Source organism: Pteronotus mesoamericanus, unplaced genomic scaffold, assembly GCF_021234165.1.
Source record: "Pteronotus mesoamericanus isolate MK-2021 breed Mesoamerican mustached bat unplaced genomic scaffold, CSHL_Meso_final contig_94, whole genome shotgun sequence".
NCBI lineage: Eukaryota > Metazoa > Chordata > Mammalia > Chiroptera > Mormoopidae > Pteronotus > Pteronotus mesoamericanus.
In genome coordinates this window covers 7,284,451-7,308,638 of record NW_026555285.1, presented here as the reverse complement: position 1 = coordinate 7,308,638, position 24,188 = coordinate 7,284,451, and the positions used below count along the sequence as shown (strand labels likewise).

Genomic DNA, 24,188 nt, shown 5'->3' with positions numbered 1-24,188 from the left:
GGATGTGCTGGCCTGTCAGGTAGGAAATCATTCAGAGAGCCCACCTAGCTCCACGCTGGACTGACCAGGTGTGGATTGTTAGAGAACCTCAGTGGGGGCTCACCTGGTTTTGTGGAGGTGCAGCACATCGAGTGGTTAGAATACTGGGGGAAATCTGTGCTTTCCTAGACACAATGCAATTTTCAGCAGCACAAATCAATTTTACAGAAAACACATGATTATGGGAAATCTGTGCATATATGAGAGATGTCAGGAATAAGGCAAGGTCAGGTGCTACATAAAAATAAGATTATACAGGGGAAAAAGCTTAAAGACATTTTAGACTCCAAATGTGAATTTAGAAAACAGATCAACAGTCTGGCCAGGCAGGAAGAGCGCTTCCATTACCGTGGAGGCCTGCTGATACCACAGGATCAGTGTAATAGCATCTGTCCCGGGCACTTCAAAGGTAAGGCAATTACAAAGAGACGATTTTATACTTTTCAGAAACATGCCCTTTATGAAAAGGAAAATGTAACTGTATATAAAGTTGGGGCACTGGAAAAAACCTACCCAAAATAAACATATATTTGAATTCTTTGGCAAGATTAGCAAGAAAAAAAGAAACAGAAAAAGCCTTGGCTCCTTGTGAATGAAGCTCTTTTTCAAGAATTTAGGAATGAAGCAGACTACTCAGCCCACCTTGGAAGAATTATTTCATCATTTTAAAGGCATATTAGTCTTAATTAATCACATTTTCTTGTTAGGCATTTGGGTTCCCAGAAGATATTCTTCTGTAGTTGAAAAAAAAAATGCATGTCTTTAACTTTGGTCACTGACAGACACACACGAATGCTGAATTTCTCCTTTAGGCTGTCCTACGCCAGAAACCAGAAGTCTGCAGATGGCTTATCCTCCCCAGCTTCTGCTCACTGCTGCCGGCCTGCCTTGGGGTCTGCTGGGAACTCCACCCCTGTGGCAAGTGGCCGCAGACTGAGCATTTCACTTTCCAAGTCTGAAGGCTTTTGTCTCTCTGCCAAGTTCCAAACAACTCCAGAATAAGCCTGCTCGGATCACATTCATTCAATGGGAAGCTTCTGCCTCCTGTGAGTGATATGGCTGCCTTCAGTTACGCCCTGGGCTCACATCCAGTGGCCCTGTCCTTCCGTGCCCAGTATGGTGCTTTTAGGCTCCTGCCTTAGTGTAACATCCTGTTGGGCATCCTTTGTCTTTCAAAAGTTCCAAGCAGGATACAAATTAAATCAGAAAAACAGGTGGTCCTGGTGTTCAAAGACATCAAGGAGATAGCCAGAGAGAGCCTTATAATTATTAATTTTTTAACCTAAAGCCTCCAGCTACATATAAAACTATTCAGACAGACTGAATACTGCTAATTTCAGCTAAACTTAATTATAAGTCCTGAATTTGACTCACCTGGCTGAAAGATTTGGCAAATCTTTTCAAATGATTTCTTATTGAATATTTTTTTTTTAATTAAAAAGTCTGTACCTATGTTATGGTGAGCTTCCAGGGAAAATTGACAACCAGGAAAACACTCTCCATAATTAAAAGAGTATTTGCTCCCCTAAAAAATTCAGAGTTTAAATTAGGTATAATTAAAATCCAAGAATATTTGTGCATTATGGAATGGTTTAAGTGTTGTCTATTAAGCAAGGAATATATTAGTTTTACTCTTGTGAAATTTATCTTCAATGTAAAATGTATACTCACTAAATATTGGATGAGGCACATACCCTGGGCAGTGATGTTCGTTTTGGTTTATGCTGAATTTAAGTTAATGGCTTTACAACATATGTGGCATTAGGCATTATGTTTTTATTAACTTAAAATATTTATTTCTTCTCTTCTAAAAGCATCTTACACCCTTGAGGGCAGGGTAGACGATGTCAAACTCTCTCCAAATGCCCTGGTCAGTCCATAGTGCCTTTAATACGAGAAGGTGCTTGACAAATATTTGGTATTAATTAGAATGATGCTGAGTTTCAAGTTTCTGGGATGTAGCCTATCAAGCACATGGCAAGTTCAGACCATTTGGGGGAAAACAACTAAAACTTAATTAGAACAACTATTCTTAGGGTTACTATTTTTCTATGAACTTACAGGACAAAGGCAAGAAAACAAATTGCAGGGATATGCAATTGAAGTCACCAAACTTTAGCTGAGCACTTACTGTTGAAAAGCTTAGGGCCAGATGCTGAAGGGTGACCAAGGTAATGAGCAGAGTTAACACTTACTGACCACTTACTATGTGCTCAACATTATGAGGAAGGGCTTTTCATGCACAGATTCATTTAACTCTCACAATACTAAAACTAATCAGTTCTATCACTGAGGCCTTACAATCTAGGATAGACTTCCTCTTCTTGTTCCCTTTCTTCATTGTGTTTCTTGCCCCACCTTCACTGCCATCCTGGGGCTGGGTGGGGGTGAAAGAGAAAAATAAAGGGAGAAGGAGAGAGAGAGGGACGAGAAGGAATAGATCTGGCTTTTAAAGGCTGGCTTGATTCCAGTAGGAGGCACACTATGCAACAATAAATTTGAATTTTTATCAAAAATTATCTTCATAGGCTTTGGAACAGGATGTCAATCTTCTTGAATGAATGCTCCAATTAATGTGTTTTGGTTTTCAAATTTATTAACAAAACTCATTTTCATTTTTATCAGTATCTTAGTTTTGTTCCACTGAACTCCTTTTCCCCTTTAAGATTCAGTTGATGAGGAACAGTGAACAAGCTGTCCAGAATTATATTGTGGTTATAGCAGTACCAGGGAACTCCAGCCAAAGCCCCACTGTAAATTATTACGTGTGGTGGAAAGCAAAAGTACAATGAAATATTCTTTATAACCAGAAGATCAGAGATATTTTGAACTTTGATTTTTTAAAAAGAATTAAACCCAAAGTATCATATAAGTGCTTATATAACACACTGTGCCTTCTCTAAAAACCAGTTATCTCCAGCTTCTCCTCAGAAATGAAACTGTGCATGCCAGGAGACAAGGGAAGAGGAAAGTCAACACTGGTAGACCAAACTCAAGCACGCTGTGGGAGCGGCCTCGGCATGGCCCCTGCGCGGGCAGCAGGCCCCGGGGGGAGAGCACCCCAGAATATCCAAGGATCACCTACTGCTCAGGGGTCCAAGGAAAAATCTCACTGTTTTACCACAAAGGAAAAGAGCAAGGGGTTCTTTAAAAGATAGAGATTTTTACTATTCTTTCAGCATTTGGCAATTCCCCTGTCAGTGAATTAGAGCTACATGTTGAGAGGCCTGCTCACAGGTGCTGACAGTTGCAAATTCGTACCTAAAATTACTGCTGTGTCACCTTTGCAGTGCTAACGAGTTAGCACCACATGGTGTGTTTCCCCTCAGGTTGTGGGGCCTCAGCCTTCCATCTGCACTTCAAGGAGTGGATCTTGCTCTCAGGCTCTGTCCCCAACATACAGGCAGAAAGAAAAACAGTTGCTGCCTTTCGGAGGGATCTCCAGGGCCCGGTGGAATAAAAGTTAGTTGCTTTCCTTTTTCTTTAATTAGTCCTGAGCTTTCCTCATAAGCCACGCTCTCTGGTCCATCTCATTTTGAAAAGTACAAAACAGCTTTGTACTCCCAGGGGCCTGGCATTTGAACTCCAGCTCTTTCATCTTTTCCCTCAGCACCCAGTGTAGAACATGCACTGTGCTATTCTCATTAATTCCAATGACCAACTAACAAGGCTGGTGAAAGCTTCTGAAAGTTCAGGTCCCACTTCAGGCCTTCCAGAGGCCTGGGGAAAGTGAAGAGAGGTCCTGGAAGAGGGCTCTTCAGTCAAAGTTGCCCGGAAAGCGGAGAGGTCCTTTGCCCCTCTGTGGATTTTCAGCAGCACAGACCGGACCTGGCAGTACGCGCCAGCTGCCTTGCTCGGTGAGATTCCCTTAGGGAGCCAACTGTTCTGAGTCATTAGTCTGGCCCTATCCTAAGCAGGCTATGGAATTTAAACACATTTCTTACTTGGGAAATTGATAGGTTGTTTAAAAAGCAGTCACCCTTTGCCTGCCCCAAAAGCCACAGGTTCAAATAAAAATGTCTGATTAACTCAATTCTTTTTTTCCTACACCTACCTTATTAAGGATGCTAAGGATAAAAGTTTCATGTGAACCTATCTCTCATCTGGAAACTTCAAAAATGATGAAAGCTTTTTTGAGAAAAAAATTATATTTTTATGGGAGGATTTCATTGAATTTAAGAAAATCACGCTAACACTTGCTCTTTTCTTTTAATATTTGAAGGTTTTCAGAATAGAAATGCTGTGCGTAAGGTGGTTTCCTCACATAAGCATATCCAAACCCAATAATCAAGTAGTCCTGAGAAATCCACTATCAATTAAAGGGGTGGCATATGGTGACATAAATGCCAGGTTCATTTTTCAGAAAAAAGATACGTGGCTTCAAAAACTAGTGGCATGGTGCTTTCTTTTATGCTAAGCCTCTAAAAGATTTAAATGAATGGCATTTGAGGATAAAAGGAAAACCCTCTAAGGCAGTGGTTCTCAAACATTACCGAATTTCCTGGGGGACTTACATCAGGGATTGCGGGGTCTCAACTCCACCTCCCGAGACTGTTTCTGAATCAGCAGGTCTGGGGCAAGGCCTGAGAATTTACTTTTCTAGTCAGTTCCTAGGTGATGCTGATATTGCTAGACTGAGGACCACACTTTTGAGGACCACTGCTCTATGGAAATGAAGCCCCTTTCTGATACACCTGGGGAAAGGAGGTTTGCTTGCGGTGATCACTTACATCTCTGCATTCTCTCTGAGGGCCTTGGAGAAACAGAGCATTCTGACCTTTTGCAGCTTGGATGAGCTGGCCCTTTTGGAATCTTGATTTTGATTTCTACCAGCAAATTAGCAAAGGTTCTGTTTCTGGTCACCTGAATCTTTCTGTTAAAAATCTCTGGACCGGTGAGTATTTTATTCACTGGGACATATGAGGAGACAGATCAAATCTATGTCATGCCTCCAATTGTCCTTTTTGGCAACAGTGGCAATTGTGGTTCTTCCCTACAGACAACACCCTTCGTCTTGACACGCAGCCTCCCTTGGTGTCTCCTGTATGTGAGTGAGCCTTCCCCTGCCCTGCTTTTATAACACCAAGGGATTTATATACACATAATTCGAGGACAGAGTTTTAAATCAGCATCTCAGATAATACAGGGTACATGAACCAAGGTTCATTCTGAATTTCTCTGCTTTTTACAAATCAAGAGCGATGCCCCTTTCTTGTTACAAAATGGGCCACCCCTTTGATTACAGGTTAGGTAAAGTAGTTTATGGGAAATAAGTCTAATTCTCCAGGATGCTGGCTCAGGGGCTAGAAAGCTTCTTTAAGGATTAAACCATTTGCAGGTTAGAAGTACACTGACTGAAACTAGATTTTATCTATATTTCAGCATCAGCGGTGGCTACCATACTCTGGAAAAGGATTTTTATGGGAATAGGCAGATATCCCTTAAAAAAAGAATAATGGCTCCAGACCTGTGTATGAAGAAATAACTGAAATGATTTGAATTACTGTGTTCCTAAGAAGGGATTTAAAGTTCTATTTATAAAAGGCAGAGTCACTCAGAGATGAAATTTTAGTATAACTCAAATAAGTATGACTTATGTGGTCATTTCCCAATATATATGCCACACCTGAGATTAGGAAGATCCTTACAACTCCTCATGGGTAAGTGACAGTTACCAGCATTACCTGATTCATCAACTCTCATTTTTTTAGTGGGGCTGTCACAATTCTCATCATCTGACATTTCCATTTCTTCTTCACGGCGGATGCCCATGAGTTGTTCACTTTGAGCATTCCGGAGCTCCTGAAAGTTAAGAATACACGGATGTCATTCACTTTTCCCCGTGGTCTTTTAGTGTATTACGGCTGACATATGAGCACTTAGAATCTGCAGTTTTTCCCTTCCAAAGATTGCCCCACCTACTCTAGGACAAAGTTCTAAGGAGTGTAGGAGGCAGGGGCGGGGGTGTGGGACGGGGGTGTGGAAAGACAGGACTCTGGTAGCAGGCTTAGGATAAATTCCTGCTCATCAATGACTAGTCAAGGGCTCCTCAGCAAATTATTCATCTCTCAAGTATCAATTTCCACATTTGTAGAAAAGGAGATAATAACATTCACCTAGTAGGGCTCTTGTGAGGATTACATAGAAATACCTATCACCATGCCTGGCACATACGAGGGGCTCCCAGCTAAGGATTAGGAACATAAGCAAGAGAACTTTTAAAAGGCCTGGTCTGCCACTGACCCACTGTGTAGCTTTAGGAATGTTTCTTCATCTCTCTTAGACTCAATTTACTAACTGAAATATTGTGATGATCATAATTTTGAGAATAAAATAAGTTTAATGCATGTTAGATACTTAGTATCATGCTAGGCACTTGGTTTCCCAAGTTGAAAATGTAGACTGCACTATTCATGCAAAATAGTGCTCCTGCGTGAGACCATGTGCCCATGTGTGATCAACACACACACACACACATACACACACCCCTTTCAGATATCCAAATGGCAAAGTTAAAAAAGTGTTGGAGGACAAAATAAAAAAACAGATGCCTTTTTTTTCCCCTGGGATTTCACATTATTGTACAGAGTTTATTGTTTTTGTTGGGATGGTTGTTTTAGCATCACTTTAAGATCTTGGGATCATATCTTATGTTCTCCACCTATTAGAGGAGTGACTGTAGTCAAGGCATTTAATTTCTTTCAGCCTTTGTCAACTCACACATAAATGGGGAAGAGTAGTACAATAATAAAGGCTGTTTGAATGCAAGCATGCATGCAAAAACTCATAAAAAGTAAAGAATTCCAGAATAAATTGTTTTACAGCTATGTCTAAAATCAGCACACTGTAATCATTTGTTAAATAATGATATTATTATATGTATCAATTTACATATTATATATTTGTAAATCCTTATCCATTCTGTTCTCTTATATGTATTGTCCTAAAAAATAAAAGAGAGAGAAAGGACTGCTTTTCCTTTTTTTAACCTCATTTAAATTGAAGTCTCTAAATAAAAATCAAATAGTTAAAGTTATTTCACTTTATAATAAATAAACCTTTGAGTAGCAATGAAAGTAAGTTACAATGCCTAACGTATTAAGGGTGCAACTTGAAGCGTAGTTCTAGGGTCCATTCAATCCATGTGTATGTATTAGCCTGAGTTACAGGTTCTCCCAATTGTCCCTCTGCATAGCACACAGGTTTTAACTGTAGTCTGACAGAAAGGCAAGCATTTATTGCTAACAGTAGTTGCACGGTCAACTCTGAACCCTGGGAATGACCATTACAGGGGACAGGGAGAGGGCCAGGGAGAGGGGCAGGCAGAGAGGCAAGGTCCCTGGGACAGGGACACCCATCACAGGGCAATCTTGAAAGGTCATGTGGCTGATGGCTTACGTCTCCTTGCATGACCATGGCACCCAGTAGAAAGAGGGGCCAATCCTGCCTTAAATGATACCATTGGGTATCAGAGGTGGATATCAAGTGTGATTAGTGGGGAAGTTTTTAGGTTGTGGACAGCTAGTTTTCCTGTAAAAAGGCCCAGTTCCCAAAGCGGTGCACTGAAAATACTTAAAACAAGGAAAAGTCAGGTGCAAAGAATAAATGAGGCTGAAAGAGCCTGTTGTTTAGTCCCTGCAATTAGTGACAAACTGCCATACAGTAGCTGCTCTTGTGGAAAGGGCAGCAGAAAGGAAAAAAAAATGGGAGGCGAAAAAAAAGCTGAAGGTGTTTCCGCAGGGTGCCTCTGGTTCAACAGTAAATCGCTAGTACTATCTAATAAATCTGTTAAGGTGTTGCAGATAATTAACAGGTGCTGTACATGGGAACACAGAAAAAAATCAAGCCAATTATCAAGCTTATGCAACTGAGAAATCATCTACAATGTTAAATTACCAACTGGTACTTAATCAATTAAGTGACATGTAGGAGAGAAAATCAAAAGTAATTTAGAATTCTATGTCCTAGTATATCAAAACAGGTGGTGGCAGTGACAGGGAGTCATAAAGACCCTTTCCAGGAGCATCTCTCAGGACCTCATCCATTTCTACCTCTCAGCAGGAGCAAGCACGCAGGCTTCCTTGGAACAAACCAGGAAAGCTGGTAGCCCTGCATGTCCTGCTCAGCACTGGGGAGGACAGCCCTGGCACCAGCATGGGAGGCCAGCAGAACGGGGCCAGGCATGGCAGGAAGTGTGACTTAAATCAATATTTGCTATTTGCTGATGCTCACCTACTACAGACAGCCTTTTTATGCACAGGTTTACTCACCATCATGCCACCTTCTTTCTCTTAATACAAGGGGGAACCTCCTCCGCCAAGAAACATAATTATCTTCTGGAGGGCAAGCCCCTTGTAGTACAGGCTTCCTCCGCTAGGTGAGTGTTCTAGGAACCCAATTGTATCAATGCACCAATTGTACCAATTGGCATTGTTGTGAGAGAACGTGTTCAGCTTTAGTGAAGTTTTTTTTTTTTTGAAGACTCCTTTAAGGCAATTTGCCCATTTAATGATGAGCAGTTTTTGACCACAAATGGCATGACCCCTATGCCCCAGCCTCCCTATTCAATTGATCTTGTTCTGAACAACTTTGTTTTGTGTCCCTAGATGAAAAAAGTCCTCAAAGAGAAATGTTTTGTGAAAGTGGCTGGGGAAGGGGTGAAACAAACAAACAAACAAACAAACAAAAAAAGACCAAACAGCTGAAACACTAAAAAGCATCAAGATCGAGTTCCAAACTCTTTTGAGCAGTGGAAAAAGTCTTGATAGGTGTATTGCATCAAATGGAGATGGTGGCTGAAGTTGAAACATGTAAGAATAAATACACAAATTTTTATAAAGAAATTCTGTTTTTTGGGGCCCCCTTTATATTTATTTTAATCATGTTTGGTTTTTACATGAAGAAAAAAATAAACAATTCACAGATTATTCTTGATTCTGAATCATAGTTTGTGGATACTGATTTGTGTTTCATAACCCTCAATTTGTATATTTCATCATTACAAAGGGCTCTTTCCTCCTGAAAATCAACCTTGACTCTGGCGTGGATTCAGTGCCTGAGATCACTAGGGAAGCATCCTTTGTTTTTCTGGCCCTTGAAAAATTAAAGAGAAATCCCACCTCCTCCTCCCTCATAATCCTGAACAAAGGGACAGAGCTGCATCACTCACCAGCCACCTGCTCAGGCATTTGTGAACAAACTAAAAAATGTCTTTCTTAACAATAAATTGCACTAGCACTTTAAGTGTCCCATTATTGTGAAGTCATTCAGTATTTGCCGTAATAACAGTGATAATAAAGAATTCATTTGGTATTCATGTGGATATTACATCTAGCACCATTGGTATTCAACTGTAATTTAACATTAGTTAATGGGCACTTAAAATGCTACCCAAATGATTGATATTACGGTACTTTGTGGTTCTTCAAATTCTATATAAAACACTTATTTTACAAGTGTGAGCCAAAATCATTTAATAAATAAACCTTACCTTCTATAAGTTTGGGATTTTGAAAGAGGGGAATATCATTTAGAGAACTCTGATAGCAACATGCTAGAGATGGAGAGGCATCCACATGAAGAACATTCTCTCATTTGAAGAAAAGAAGAAGCAAACAAAGACAGTATACTTACTTTTAAATCACAGGTTCAAAGCGTACACTACACTGTAGAGTTAAAAATAATAGCCGACGACAAATGACTAATGACATATTCTGGCCCTTCTAGGTGGCAAAGAAGGTCAAGTTCTGGACTCTTTCCTTGGGGTCAATACTCACACTTTACACATGCATTGATGCAGAAGGGTAGACTTGGCTAGCCTGGCTGTTCACTCCCCTGAGGAATTTTGTTCTAGGAGAGGTGTGATATAACTTACTGGCTAGCAAAGGGGACTGAGGCATTGCTAATAATGAGAAAATGTTGATGAAAGGCAAACTTGTCATTTCTAGCCCAAAAAACAAATTGCCATCATCATGTTGTAGAACGGTAAAAAAACAAAAAAACACAAAACAAAAAAACCTCTATATTTATTAAAAGCTAGTTTTCTGTTTTATGTTACATTTTACTTCATAATCACTAGACAAAGTGTCTTGGTTTATTTCTGAGTTCTTTACTGTGAATGGAAGACATTCTTTTCTCCCTTTGCAGGGGAGAAAAGCATTCTGCCCTCTAAGCATGAAGTCAGCTGCTTTCTAGGTGAGGAACAAATCTGAGCTGGATTTGGAGGTGACAATGAGACAGGACAATGGCACTATGACTGCCCACTGTAACAAAAACCATAATGGCTGCAGCCACACTATTCTCTGCCAATCCAGCTGTGTGATGGTGTTTAAAAAGTAATAATAAAATCACCAACCTCAGAATGCTTTCGCCAAATGTCTATGTTCTTGCGCTGAGCTTTCGAGAAATGGTCCCAAGCTTTTTGTCTGGTAGAAGCGTTGAAAACGGCCACAATCTGCTCAACTTTGGTGAACAAGGAAGTCAAACAAGACAAGTAATTTATGTTGTGATCACTTTAGGGAAGCAAAGCAAAGACACTAGGAGTCTATGGATGATGTCACAGTAGAAATAACATCATCAATATCCATCCAATTTGTGCCTTTTTGTACTTACATTTTAGCAAGGTTGGGGATGTCTCTCTTCAAGTCTGTCTCCACAACTTTAGGTTAAAACAAATTCTAAATATGCTGGAAATAGTTTATGGGCATCTGCACCCAAGTATTCTTCACCTTGTTTAAAAATGTGACTTAGTATATCTGTATACCTATGTCTATAGATGATATGGGCACTGGTGTTGGCATACAGATACAGATATACAGACAATGTAATGTCTTGGTTGGGGTCTCAGAAGTGAATTTGGGGTGAAGTGGCTGAATGAGGAAGAACCAAACATAGATCTTTTTCTCTTCTGGTCTCCATCTCAAGGAGTCACATGTAGCCCTCTGAAGACATTACTGTGCTCAAGTTCTAACGTGGGGCAATCAGTAGTTGTATCATATCTCCCCTCAATCCCAGGGCTATTTTTACTCCTTGGATCCTTCTTCTGTACCCCATACAGCCAGCCCTCCAGCCCTCTGGCAGGGAAGAGGAGCCATTGCCTCCACCTCAAGACAGACCAAGGCTCCCCACAGCTGCAGCACTGGTATGCCGGTCTTATTCTGACACCATATGGCACCCTCCATAGTTCATCATGGCCATGTGCCACTCCCTGTTACTCCATTTTCCCTTTCATAAGGCTTCCCTCCCATTGATTCCCAAACCCCTTGAAGGTCCAACTCTATAACTTTGACTTCATTTAGAACTTCTGTGGCTTGCAGGCATAGTGCTATTGGAATGATAAATGCTGAGGGATTGTGAACAAAGCTATATAGAGAAAGGGATGGGTTCTTAGTAGTGAATGTTATGGGTGGGGCAAACGAACTGCAGATTCACTCTTGCTTAAACAGTTATAGATCTAGTAAGCATGGGATTAAGGAAATTATATCACTGAAGTAACCGTATGATTAAAAACAAACTTCTAAATATTTAGTTAGAAAGGCGTAGTTAAAATTAGCTTCTCATAGATGCTAACACTTTATCAAACATAAACTCTTCTTAAGTGATTTCCAAGGCTCTATTATAAAAAAGAGCATCAAAGCTCTTCCAAATCTTTCAGGTGTCCAAAGAGTGTCAAAGAGTAATAGGATAATCTGCACAGAAGCACAAAACATGGTGCTATGATTTTTTTAAAAAAGCACACAAAACAAACAAATGTGTGGTGGAGCACAGGGAGAAGACAGATCCATTCACATTCCACACTGTAAATATCTTATAATGCTAATAAGCAGCTACCTCCCAATCTATGGGTAGTTTTCACAGGGGCTTTTAAGTTTACTGTTTTCCACCTCAAGAGATTCCCACCTCCAAAGCTCCTTATTTATCAAACTTTATCATGTCACACAATGAATTTACTGCACTTAATTTTAACAGGAGAATTTGCCGTCAGCTTATCTCGCACTCTCCTTGAGTGTGAGAGGCTTCCCTCTCATCAGCTCACCTGGAGGAAGTAAGACCGCCAGACTAGTCAGGCCGAGATGCTCTGAGGGCTGCCTTTCACCTGACCCCCAACCCCGGGCTCGGCGGCCTGGCTGGCAGAGGAGAACAGTGCAGCCCGGCTGCTAGGGCTTCCTGTTCTTTTGTCTGCATACAGACTGCGTTCACGGGGGACATGAAGCTGCCTTCTGAATGGGCAACACAGAGCAGTCAGCCCAAAATGCTGTGGTGGACTCCACTGTCAGATGATATTATCTGGCAGGGATAGAGGAGGTAGTGATTGAGAGGTTTGTAAAGAGAAATGGGCCCCATTGCTTTTATCAGTAGAGATCTTTGCTGGGCATCACTTAGAAGAATAAGAACTGTGGTGTGCTGACACCAGGCCTGAGGGGAAGGGACAGTAAGGGTTGAGCCTGACAATTTGGGTGGTGATGGTCAAAATTCTGCCATCATTCAAGGAAGGCTGTTAATAAAGGAGGTAACACTAAGGAGAAAATCTGGGTTGTGTGTGGGGGCAGGCCAGGAGGGGAGCACCTTGAGGAATGCAGAAGAGAAAACACTGAGAAGAAATACTGAGTGACCAAAACCGCACACATCCGAGAGTAAGACTAGATCCCCTAATATTCACTGAAGTCATGTACTATTGCAAATAGTCCCTGTTTGAGGCGAAGCGCCTCAGTTGCTTAGAACATGCTATTACGATACCCTAGGGCCTAAGTTCAATTCTCTCATTCACTCACTCATTTATTCAGCAAACATCTGAGCTCCTACTGTTTACCAGACACTTGACTGATTGCTAGAAATATATGATGAAGACACATCCTTGTCCTTCATGAGATTATAGTCTCTAGAGAGAAACAGACAAGCAGATAATTACCCTATTCGAGAGGGGTAAGGATGTCACCTATGTGGACACAGTAACTAACTCAGTAGGTGGGGTCAGAGACTGTGCCCAAAGAAGGCAACATTTTGCCAGTTATTAAACAGTGAATCAATACTTGCTCAGCTGAGAAGGCAGGGCTGCCATTTCAAAGGCTGGCATGGAATGTGAAAAGGACTTCACGTGAACATAGATGTAGTGGGGTTGGGGTTAATGCTGGGCAAGAATGGATAAAGAAGGAACATGTATACAAAGCCAGGATGTGAACTTTATATTGTTGGCCAGAGGAAACAGATCTGGGTAGAATTTGCTTGGGAGAAATGATGAGGCTTGAATGAAGTCAAAACACTGGAGGGGAAGGAAAAGCAAGGAGTCACTTGACAGAGCAAGTTGATAGGACACAAGTGGGGCTGACTTGCTACGATGGAGGAGAGTGGGGAGACCAGGAAGACTCCAACTTGGGAAGTACATCAGAGACCAAGAAGAGGAATACAGGTGAAGGTCTGAGAAAGATCAGGAATTTGCTCTTGGACATGCTGAATTTGAGATGCCTGAAGTTCATCAAGATGGAGCTGAAATACATACTGGGGTTCAGAAAGAAGTCAGAAATCAGAGATGTCTTAAATTTTCTGGGCCTATCTTGATTTCATGTATTTGTTTTCTTTTCAAAAGGGGAATTAATTAAATGCAAAACTAAATGTGATTAATTGTATACTTCTTTTCTTATTAAGTTTTATACTCCCTCCCCATCACACACACATAGTAACAAATTAAAAACAAAAACTGGGTAACTCAGCTTAGGTTTAAAAAATACTCTCATGATATTTCCATGGCCCAGTTTACTTTTGGCCTATAAATGAAAATTCTTGGGCACACAAAAAGACTCAGAAAGAATGCTTGGGTCAGTAGGAATTCATCATCGTTAGAGAAAGGCCTCCTTAGAGCCCATGCACTAAGTGAATGTGATTCAAAGACAGCATACTTGTAACATCATAAATGGGATGATCATACAATTGATATCACAAGTAAAGACCTCTTCATTGTCTCCAGCAGTGAACACCAAGAACATGTGCATGAATTTGACTACCACGCACTACTTCTCTGGTATAATTCGGACTACTCATTCTATATACAATGAAGCTACAAGCAGTTATTGATTAAATGGAATGTCTAAAACTCTACTTAAAAGCTCAGAGAAGAGGTGAATAGTAGACATGATGGCATTGGCATTCATTGAAAAATGTAGCTTATAGAAAGTTGTGCTATAGGCAGAACAAATTCAGATCAATCCCCACCAGCGCCTTCACCATTGCTAGTGGTCTACAGTGGTGGCTGACAGCCCACACGTGCCTATAGCAGTTAGTATACTTAACATTCTGCAAGTGTTATCAACAGAAAGAGCTCTCAGTCAGAAATTTTAAATTTACCCTTTACACTTTGCAAATCTTTCTCCCCTAATTCTATATTTTAAGTGTTTTGACTAAATTAGGTTACTTGAGAGTCATAAAAAATATTAAGTGATCGACTCTTCAGAAATATGCTTGAACGTCAGTCTTAGATGTCATAACAGAGTATTTCATATATACCCAGCAGGTATCAATGAACATAATGAAAGGATAAATAGAGCTGTGATAAAATTGGCAGCACTCTTTATGGTTACAAACCTCTTCTTAAAAGATAAAGTGAGGCATATTAAAAATTTAAAGAGTTTATTTGGGCAAAAATTGATTAAAATCGGACAGTGCCAAACTGGAAGCGGTTAGGAATGTTCCATGGACAGGAGCTGGAGAGGCTTTTGTAGAGTAAGACAGAAGGAAAAGAAGGAAATTATTGATTGGCCATCGCTAGAGGCCAGCTGGCTGTTTTGATTGGTTATCCTTAGGTTTCAACTGTGTTACATTGAGGCATTGGCAGGTTTAGATTTCGGTTTTCTTACCTGGGCCACCACAGCCTTAGAGCTACCCCAGCTGCCTTGTTTAATAAATTTAACACTCCACTAGTGGTTGCTTATTCACTATCTTATCCGTGCTTAAGTAAGGAGACATACACACCCACATGCATACGTATAACATACACACATAGAGGTATATATGTTCTTAAAAATTTCAAAAGAAATCCATAAGACCAAGTACTTTAAAACCTTTTTTCAGTACTTTCCACAATCCAGAAATGTTTGGGTATCTGCTGAGTTCAGAGCATACTCCTTACTTGAGAGAAAACTTTATGAATGATTTTGATAAGAACTTGTCTTCAGTCTTCTCAGGGAAGAAAAGCTCAGAACAGGACATCCATTTACCCAGAAATGGAACACTAAACAAGCTTCCAGGGAAGGAACAGGACATCCAGCATAAAACCTCAGATTTCTGGGCTGCACAATGCTCCTGAATTTTGAGCTCTGGACAGAAAAGCATTGGAAGCAGTGGAGAGAAAGTTTAAGTTCCTCCAAAGAACACAAACACAGCCCCTTCTCCTTCACATCCTCCTGACTGCATTCTTTGTCAGAGTTCCTTCACCTCCTAAATCTTTTGTCCCAACTCAACAGCTATGAAAGAGTCTTAAAATCCAATTAGTGTCCCAAATATCTGGAGAAACTGATTAAGTCCTTACCAGCAATGGGCCTGCCTAAATAGAGCACCTCGAACAGGTCTTCCAAGGTTAATTTTTGTTTTTAATGCTATTTGGGTTCATGATAGAGCCTTAATACCTTAGGGTTCAGAGGAAATTTTATTTTCCTTTATGGGACAACATTTTTTCCAAATCATCTTGAATAGCTCACACGAGATTTTCAAAGGTATATAACAAATGAAATAGCAGACCTCCTCTAACCTAGCTTGTTATTGTTGTTTTTAAATACTAAAAGCTGGGTGGAACTGATGTCCTTGGTTCTGGGTTGAAGAATTATAATGGAGGGAAGGTAGTAAGTGATTTGGGCTCTCAGGACACCCAGAGGAACCAGACAAAGCCAGAGGGAGGAGCAGTTAGTGTCAAACACGACAGGGACACGGTAAGAGGAAGCTGCTAGGAGAGACTCCCAGAGGTGGTTCTGCTCATTCACTCAGGCGGCTCTGAGTCCTGGGCTCAGAGGAGCCTGCAAGTCTGCCTGGCGGGAAGCCCAGGAAACTGAGAATTAATATGGCCAAAGCCATACATTAAGGAGGCATTGACTGGAATTTCAAGTTGAGGAGGAAAAAGGGCATTCTGGGGTTTTGTCTTGAGATGAGTAAAAAGAACATTGCATGACACTGTGACTCCATTATAGCCACATTACACCTGAGGCCAACAGCAGGCCTTTCTGAACTTCCTGACTAGATGAGGACAGAGATTTGCTTCTCCTGGGGAATGGGATGGGGATAGAAAGAAAGAGAAACATGTTGATCAAATTATAAAAAAAGAAATAGGATTTTTTTAAGCAAATTTCAAACAAGCAGGAAATGGTGATACTGTTCAAATAAATGGAAAAACATTAGATAGACAGTGACTTCTTAAGCTTTGTGTAAATCCCAGGACATTTTAAGGGATTGTAGATCCCCTTATTAATGCATATATTAGAATATTTTGGAAATTAACAACAAAAATCTATGAAAATATTATCATTTTAATAGTTTCTTATGATATATTGCTGTTATTAGGTTTTTAAAATCCAATAAATTTTCCTGCCTAGGTTGTCCTATGACTAATTAAAATAACACACATATATAAGAAAAAAAGGAGTAAAGGGAAAAGCAAAGTTTGCTTTTCCATCCTGACTGTACCCCACCAAGTTTTTCTCTTTAAAGGTAACTTGCAGATTCTAGTGCATTCATCCAGAGAAAACATTATGCAGATATACATGCTGTGTGTATTTTTCTTTGTGTAACCTGTTTTTCACTTACACAAAAATGCTAATATTATGTACACTGTGCTGCACCTTGCTTTTTTCACTTAGCATATCTTGGAAATCTATTCATATGTATATTAATAAGACTGCAGTGAACATCCTCAGACATATCTCCTGACAGTCTTACGTAAATATCTTTATAAGAAATTCTTAGCAGTGGAAAGGATAGAATATCTGAATTTTTAATTTTTGACAGCTAAATTGCACTCTAATTTTATGCCCACTGTTTTTCAAATTGTTTTCCTATCCCCTTGTCAATAGTTGGTAATCAAACATTTATTTTTGGCCATTCCTGATAGATAAGAATAGGCATAAGTTACAGGAAAGCAGTTTTCTGCACCAGAGCTAATCTATATTTGCAGTTCCATTATGAGTCACAGAAACAAGTCTACAGATTCACCAACTCCCCTTTTATCAGCAGTTGACTCCTTGCTAAGAGTGATTATCCAGCAGAAAGGAGATAGACCTGGCTTTTGGTATCTCTTCTCTCTCTCTCCCCCCTTATTTTTTCTTTTAATACTCACCTGAGGATATATTTTTATTGATTTTTAGAGAAAGAGGAGAGGAGAGAGAAACATCAATATGAGAGAAATGCTGACTGGTTGCTTCATGTATGCTCCCTGAACATGCAAACTAGGTATGCGCCCTGGCAGGGAGTCAAACAGCAACCTTTTGGTGTGTAGGACGACACTCTGATGGAGCCACAATGCTCCAGTCGAGCCACTTTTAATGGTCCTCCATTACTCATTTTCCCCACCCCTACCCTCTGCCTCTGGCAACCACAAATGTGTGTATGTATTTATACTATAGGCCAAAGCCTAATGAGCACTGGGAAGCATAACAAGCCAGACACTACTAGATGCTGCGGATAAGAAGATCCAAAAACATTTCTGGTCCCTACAGCCATGCAGGATGAGGGCATAAAACCACATACAGGTATCCCTCACTCTTTGAAAGTTTGCATTATGACACTTCATTTTTATGAAAAACCTAATATCAGTATCTGTTTTTCCCAACCAAAAGAAATCTGAAGAGGATTTTTGCTTTTACAAAGAAAAGTGAAAATAGCATTCAGTATTTGTTTTGCAGCAGCCGATGTAGAGGCAGCTTGCACCCCCAGCATCAACAGTGGCCCCAGTAAGTTCCTTCCTCAGGAACCACATTTGGCCTCTCAGCAGCAAGCCCCGCAACTCTGAATCGTATCTGTGAGCATTTGTGCTTTTAGATTTATCTTGTTCATCCCGTAGCAAGATGTATCCTAAGACATAATAAGAAAAGCCTAAGAGAGTCTGTAAGTGTGTTATGCGTAACATAAAAGTGGATGTAATTAAGTGTATTTAGTATGATTTGGTAGGTTATTTTGGGGGTCTGGAAATCCTCAAAAAAGTTTCCATATAAATTAATGGAAATTGTGCCTTCATTTTATGCCATTTGAGCTTATAAAAGGCTTCCTAGGAACATTATGTTAGGATCGGGGGACCCTGCACATGACTGGGTCACAGTGCAAGTGTGGTAAGAGAGCTGTGGAAAGGGCCAGTGGAGGCCAGGAAGGCCAACACCTTAAGGGGAATGGAATTTTCTACCACAAAGAAGCCAAACATTTGATGTTATGATCAAACGAGAATCTGCATTTACCCCCCTGCAAAAAGGTACTGAGGAATCTCAGCACATACTTTAATCTAAAGTCCATTCTGCCCAGTTATGACCGTTGTTGAATAAAAAGCCTCAGCAGAGGACACTTAAGGAGGTGGGGCCCAGGAAATGCTTGGGAGACTGCACACTCTGTTGCATGTGAGAGGGAAGGTAGACTCAGGAAGCCTGTGCTGTCAAGTCACAGCTCCAACTCTACGAGCTGTGAGGCCTGGGGAAAGCCTCCATCTGCTCAGATCCCAGGGCCTGGGGGATGGACTTGGCAATCCTGTGTCCTACACAAGGGTCTGCAAATTTTCTGCAAAGGAAAATGGTAAAATCTTTTTTTTGGCTTTGAGAGTCACACAACTACCCTTACAGAGAAGGTTTCTTCATACTTACACAGTCTGTCTCCCTAAATAGAAATGCTCTCACTTATTTGTGGCTACTATTTCATCATTCTCTCTGGGCACAGATTTCTTTTGTTTGAGCACGAACATTAAGTTGCACTCCCTCTCAGTTACACAAAGAGTCAAGAACACATCATCTCTGCCTTAAAGTAACTTTACTTTCAGCTGTGGTATCCTGGGAAACAGAAAATTCTGTGCTCATTCTGGACTTGGAAGTTTTTATAAAGAAAGTATTTTCTCTGGACATTTATTCCCTGAGAGAAAAGAGGTATTTTTAATAAAAATTATGCCCCCAGCACTTAAAACATTGGAAATATGATCTTCAGGAGAAATAGAAAACCTGTCGAGTTGCTAAAGCAGTTAGGGGATGTTTTTCCCATGGATGAATGAATGATCTCAATGATGACCACAGATATTGGAAAACATTTTAACGCTTCATAAAAATTCTTTTTCCACAGCAGGGACATAGGAGCCAAATTTCCCCTGGTGGAAATAAAATGTTTAGCTGGGATGTTCCTAAGATGTAAGTGATTTAGAAAGAGCTTTTTTAGGCAGAAGAAATGTGGATGAGGACACCAATCTGCCTGACGCAGGGGGGTCCATGGTGCACATGGAGATCAGAAAACCCTCACATGCCACTGCCATACTTAGCACGGTGCCTGACACTTAATAGGCACCCAATAAATATTTGTGGATGAATTTCATCATTCATTCAAATGCCCGAGGCTTTTACAACTTCAGTCAAGAAAAGAGATGAGGACATGAGAGAGGAGATGGTCAGGGCTAGGTGTGGCCTCTCTAGTCAGACTCTGGCCAGTTGGCAGCACCCACAGGTGGCCCACATGCTCTCAGGATTAAAATGCGGCTTAAATTTTACAGAGCTGTCCAGCAGATGTAACTTCCGCAGCCAGGCAGAACTGGGACATGTGTGTGGCTGATCCTCTGTTCTGCGAGCAGCTCAGGAGCATTTGACTCATGGCTGGGAGCCAGCCCGTACCGTGTTCAAGTATTCAGAGACATTAAAGGCTGGGAGTCATTGATATGATAGGGACTGCAGAATTTTCAGAGTAGGAAGGAAACAGGAGAATGGACAAACCCTGTCACTATCAGCATGAGAAAACAAGCTTAAAAGACTTTTCTAAAGTCACCTGGCTAATTAATGATGGAGCTGGGATTAAAACCAGGATCTCTTCATGCCTAATCAAAAGTGTCTCCACCATTCACTATTTTCAAGGTCTAAGATGAGGTTGATGCCAATTCTTATCATAAATGTATAAAGTAGCTTTGCATGATAGTTCTAACCTTCCCAGTCTCTAGGCTAAAATCATATTAGTAACAGTCCTATACTACTACTACTGTAAAATTCTAAACCAAAGTGTATTCTATGTATTCTGCTTTAGAGGGAATGGTATATTAACACAAAGCCAGGTGAGATCATGGTTCACTCAAAAAACCAACCTTTAGAATATGTTTTGTAGTTATTACATTCCAGCTCAATTTCCAATACTGCCATCACTTGCATCTATGACGTTTGATTAACAATCAGTATTTGTACTAAGGTGCTTTACAAGAACAATGCCAGACCTGGGAGTGGTGCAGTGAGGTGGGAAATGAAAACAGGAAATGTCCTCTGTCTCTAGTTAGCCTGAAATTCTGCTGGAGGAAATAAAAACAAATAAACAAAAAACTTATGCTTAGAAAATAACTAAATGTTCAAGTAGACACTATTAACAGGTGCTGTGGAAGGCAGGAGATGGTTATGAGTTATAGTAGACCAAAAAGGTCTCCTGGAGGAAGTGGGCTAGAAGCTGGGCCTGAGTTCTGGCGGGGAAGTGATGGGTTGTACGAGAGGCAAATGCTTCATTTTCTAACCAGACAGCAGCATGTATACTCAGTGTGATGCCAGCATGCTTCTTCAACCCTACCTGTGAACTACACATTTACAGTTAGAATATCTTCCTCTGATCATTTTTTTCCAACAAAAATACATGGTAGTAGAAAGCAAACAGTACAAGGAGCCAGCAGTCTTGGGTTCTAATCTGCCCCTAAACTGGTAAATGACCAAGGCCTACCACGTCTGCTCCGAGCCTCAGTTTCCACCGCTGTAAAATAAGGACTTGAAGCCAGTAAGTCCCTAAGGTCCTTCCTTGCTCTGAAATTCTACAGTGTCTACTCATTCCTGTTTATTATATTTGTGGCATGTATTCTAAAATTAATATTAATAAACCCTTTCCATTGCCATCTGCTTTTCTGTTTGCCTTTTCCCACTTTGATCCCTTCTCTCTTACCAGGAAGCATGCTGGCAAAGTACCGAAGTAGGAATATCATGGAGCATTTAAATTTTCATTCGATGTGTGTTGTAACAAAGCATGCACAATTGATCACCTTGGCATGCATATTAATAATTGAAGGCTGTGGTACATGCTTCCTATACTTAAACAACTCTCTGAGCTTTGAAATGATATGCTTTGCTCATAATGGAAAAACTGAAAGTGGGCAGACCTATGAGGAGTTCCTAGGAAGTATACATTTTTTAAAAGCAAAGATGATCAAAACCCAAAAGTCTCTCAGTTGGGAAATTTGGAGGAATTTCTGCCAATGGACAGTTTAAGAAATGACATAAATATGAGACAAGGATGATATAAGGATACAATAACATATGAATGAGATTATTCATAAGTATGTTCTGGAATTTTTTTCTTCTCTCTTACGTATCTAGCAAATGACATCTATCCAACTGCCCCAGAAGAAAGAGGCAGCTCTAGGTTCCACACCAGGATAGATGATGTTTTCATCTAACATCTTTGTAACTGTACATCCATGGGTAGAAGTCAAAAATGATCCCCAACAGAAGTGAACAAATGCTGTACGCCCCCAAACTCTTGATTGGGTTCAGTTGCTACCCCTTGATGTGTTAGTCTAAAGCTCAGATGGAATCAATGTCTATTTGAATATATGTAATAGCTGATTCTGGGGTGAAGGCCAGAGGTATGAAAAAAGGTCAGAACTTGAACAAATGCTGGTAGAACACAACACCAATAAAGGTGGAAGGCAACTACTGAGCTTTGATGTAGACCTTGAAATAAATCACATTTTTTCTTGATGTTATTAGTAATGGCTCTCAATTTTTTCCCTTTGAACAAATGCTACTTGCTCAAATATAAAAGCAAGGACAAATATGACAAGCAAGGTAAGGAGAATAGGGCATCTAATCCAGCTTAATGGATGAACACAATGAAATTCCCTTTACTTGCTTAACCAATTTGCTATTTCCAGCAAAATCTATATAGGAACCCACACTTTTACAGTGTTTGAGGCTTTGCAATGTACCTGACATTTCCTGGAAGATGTTAGATGAGCCTTCCGTTTAGGACACCAGGCCAGCCACTCTTGCTGTAATAAGCTAGTTCCTCAATATATCTGCTTCCAAACTGCCTCAGAATGATTTCCCGACACCCTAGGCTTTCTGATGGGGAGGCTGCTGTGAGACACTATGGAGAAGGTAACCGACACTGTGGGATCTTTTGTGTGGAGGGAACACTCAGGGCTACTTCTGAATAACCAGGAGATTTCCACCCACTTGGGAGAAAGAAAGCTGAGATGCCATTCCTGAATTTTGGTGCTTAACAATCCTAACTTAATTCCAAATGAGAAAGACAAAATGTAATTCCTATGGTGTTTGCCAGGATATAAGGCAGATAAATGGGGGTATGACTGGTTCTGCTTTTGGCAAATATAGCAAGTGTGTTAATCCCTGTGGAATTTTGCAGTTACTATTTTAAAAGCAACTCTATGTACCAATACCAAAGTCGCCCTACCTCACTGAACTGAGCTGGAGATATTAAAAAATATATGGCTGAGACAAATAAACATAACTCCACCAGATATGACATGAAATATATTTAAAACTCAAAGGATAATAAAATTAAAACCTACCTAATATTTTTATGACGAATGTTAGTATTTGGTTCCCCTTTATATCTGGGAAGTAGTCAGCTTTATAAAAGTTCATAGAAGAGAATAAAACATTCAGAGGCTGCTCAGAGAGATACGCAGTCTTCCTGTTCGACCTCACAGGCTTCATTCCAGCTCAGGCTCACACTTAAGGTACCTCCCATTTTTAAGTTGTCCTGAAGGGTCTTGGCTATAAAGGACTCACTGGAAGGCTGCTCAGGCGCTCAATGGCTGGGATGTGTACCCCTTAGCCAGCACTGAAGCCTGTCAAGATCAGCTAGAATTTTTGTAAACTCTGTTGATATATTCTGGCTGATAAAGTATTTCCCAGAATCAAATTACAGGGCTAAGTGGGATCCCTTAAACAGTAACAGGAATATGGAAATGTGAAGGTTGTTGGATAGTTAGTTACAATTGGGGATACATAAATTGAATTTTTCTGTTGACTCTTCCACTCCAATTCTCCTCATAACCCCTAGACTGCTACCAAGTTTCTGGTAAAGTACAGCAATTCCCAACAAAAACATAGCTAGTGAGCTCTTTTCTGAATTGCTTGATTACACATGCAAGTTGAAACCTCATTATCTGCAGAGAATTCTAACACCAAAGTCAAACTGCTTCTTGTGGTCCCTGGAAACTCTGACCTCACTGTTTCAGGCTTCCTTTCTGCTCCCCCCGGCTCCCCCTCCCCACAATTTACTCACTCATTCACTCAGTACCAAATATTTGTTGCATTTCTATGTTCTAGACACTTGATATATTTTGATGACTAAAGAGACATGTCATTTCCTTTGTGATACTTGTTATAATTATCAATAGCAAACATATCAGTAAATTATTACACATTTTCATAAGTGCTCCAAAGGACCTAATCAGATGCAGTGATAGTGACCCTACTTGAAGAGAGTGGATCCAGAAGGCCTCTCTAAAGGAGTGGCCTTTCAGCCAAGATCTAGAGGAGGAGAAGAATTCAAGCAAGCACTGAGTGGGGGGGAAAGCGCATCAAACACAGGGAGCAGATGTGCAAGGACTCAGAGCTGGGAGGTAGCATGGAACGGATCAGCAGGGAGAACAGGCATAGTGAGTCAGGAAACACTAACGCTGAAGAAGCAGGCAGGGAGAGCTTTTAAGTTAGGGAGAGCGAAATAGGAAGCCATTTAGGGGTATAAGTGGGGAAAATAGGACATGAATTATATCAGACAATGTGTGGAAAGTGGCCTGACCTGGGATAAAAGTGGAAAGGGAGGAACTACAGGAGGTGGGAAAAAGTAGGTTTACAGTTTTTTGTATGGAAAATATATAAAACAAGAATATATAATAATACAAGATTAAACTCTGTGTTTCACATACTTACAACTGTAAACCTGCT

General features: G+C 40.5%; 1 protein-coding gene across 1 annotated transcript in view; it reads right to left on the bottom strand.

Moving 5' to 3' along the window:
- The window catches only part of ENOX1 (ecto-NOX disulfide-thiol exchanger 1), a 603,512-nt gene that overhangs the window by 127,994 nt on the left and 451,330 nt on the right, over positions 1-24,188 (bottom strand). Inside the window, exons 11-12 of the mRNA XM_054586376.1 lie at positions 10,394-10,500; positions 5,724-5,841 (exon numbers count right to left, since the gene is read on the bottom strand). Coding sequence (XP_054442351.1) covers positions 5,724-5,841; positions 10,394-10,500 — 225 coding nt within the window. The remainder of the gene's footprint in view (positions 1-5,723; positions 5,842-10,393; positions 10,501-24,188) is intronic.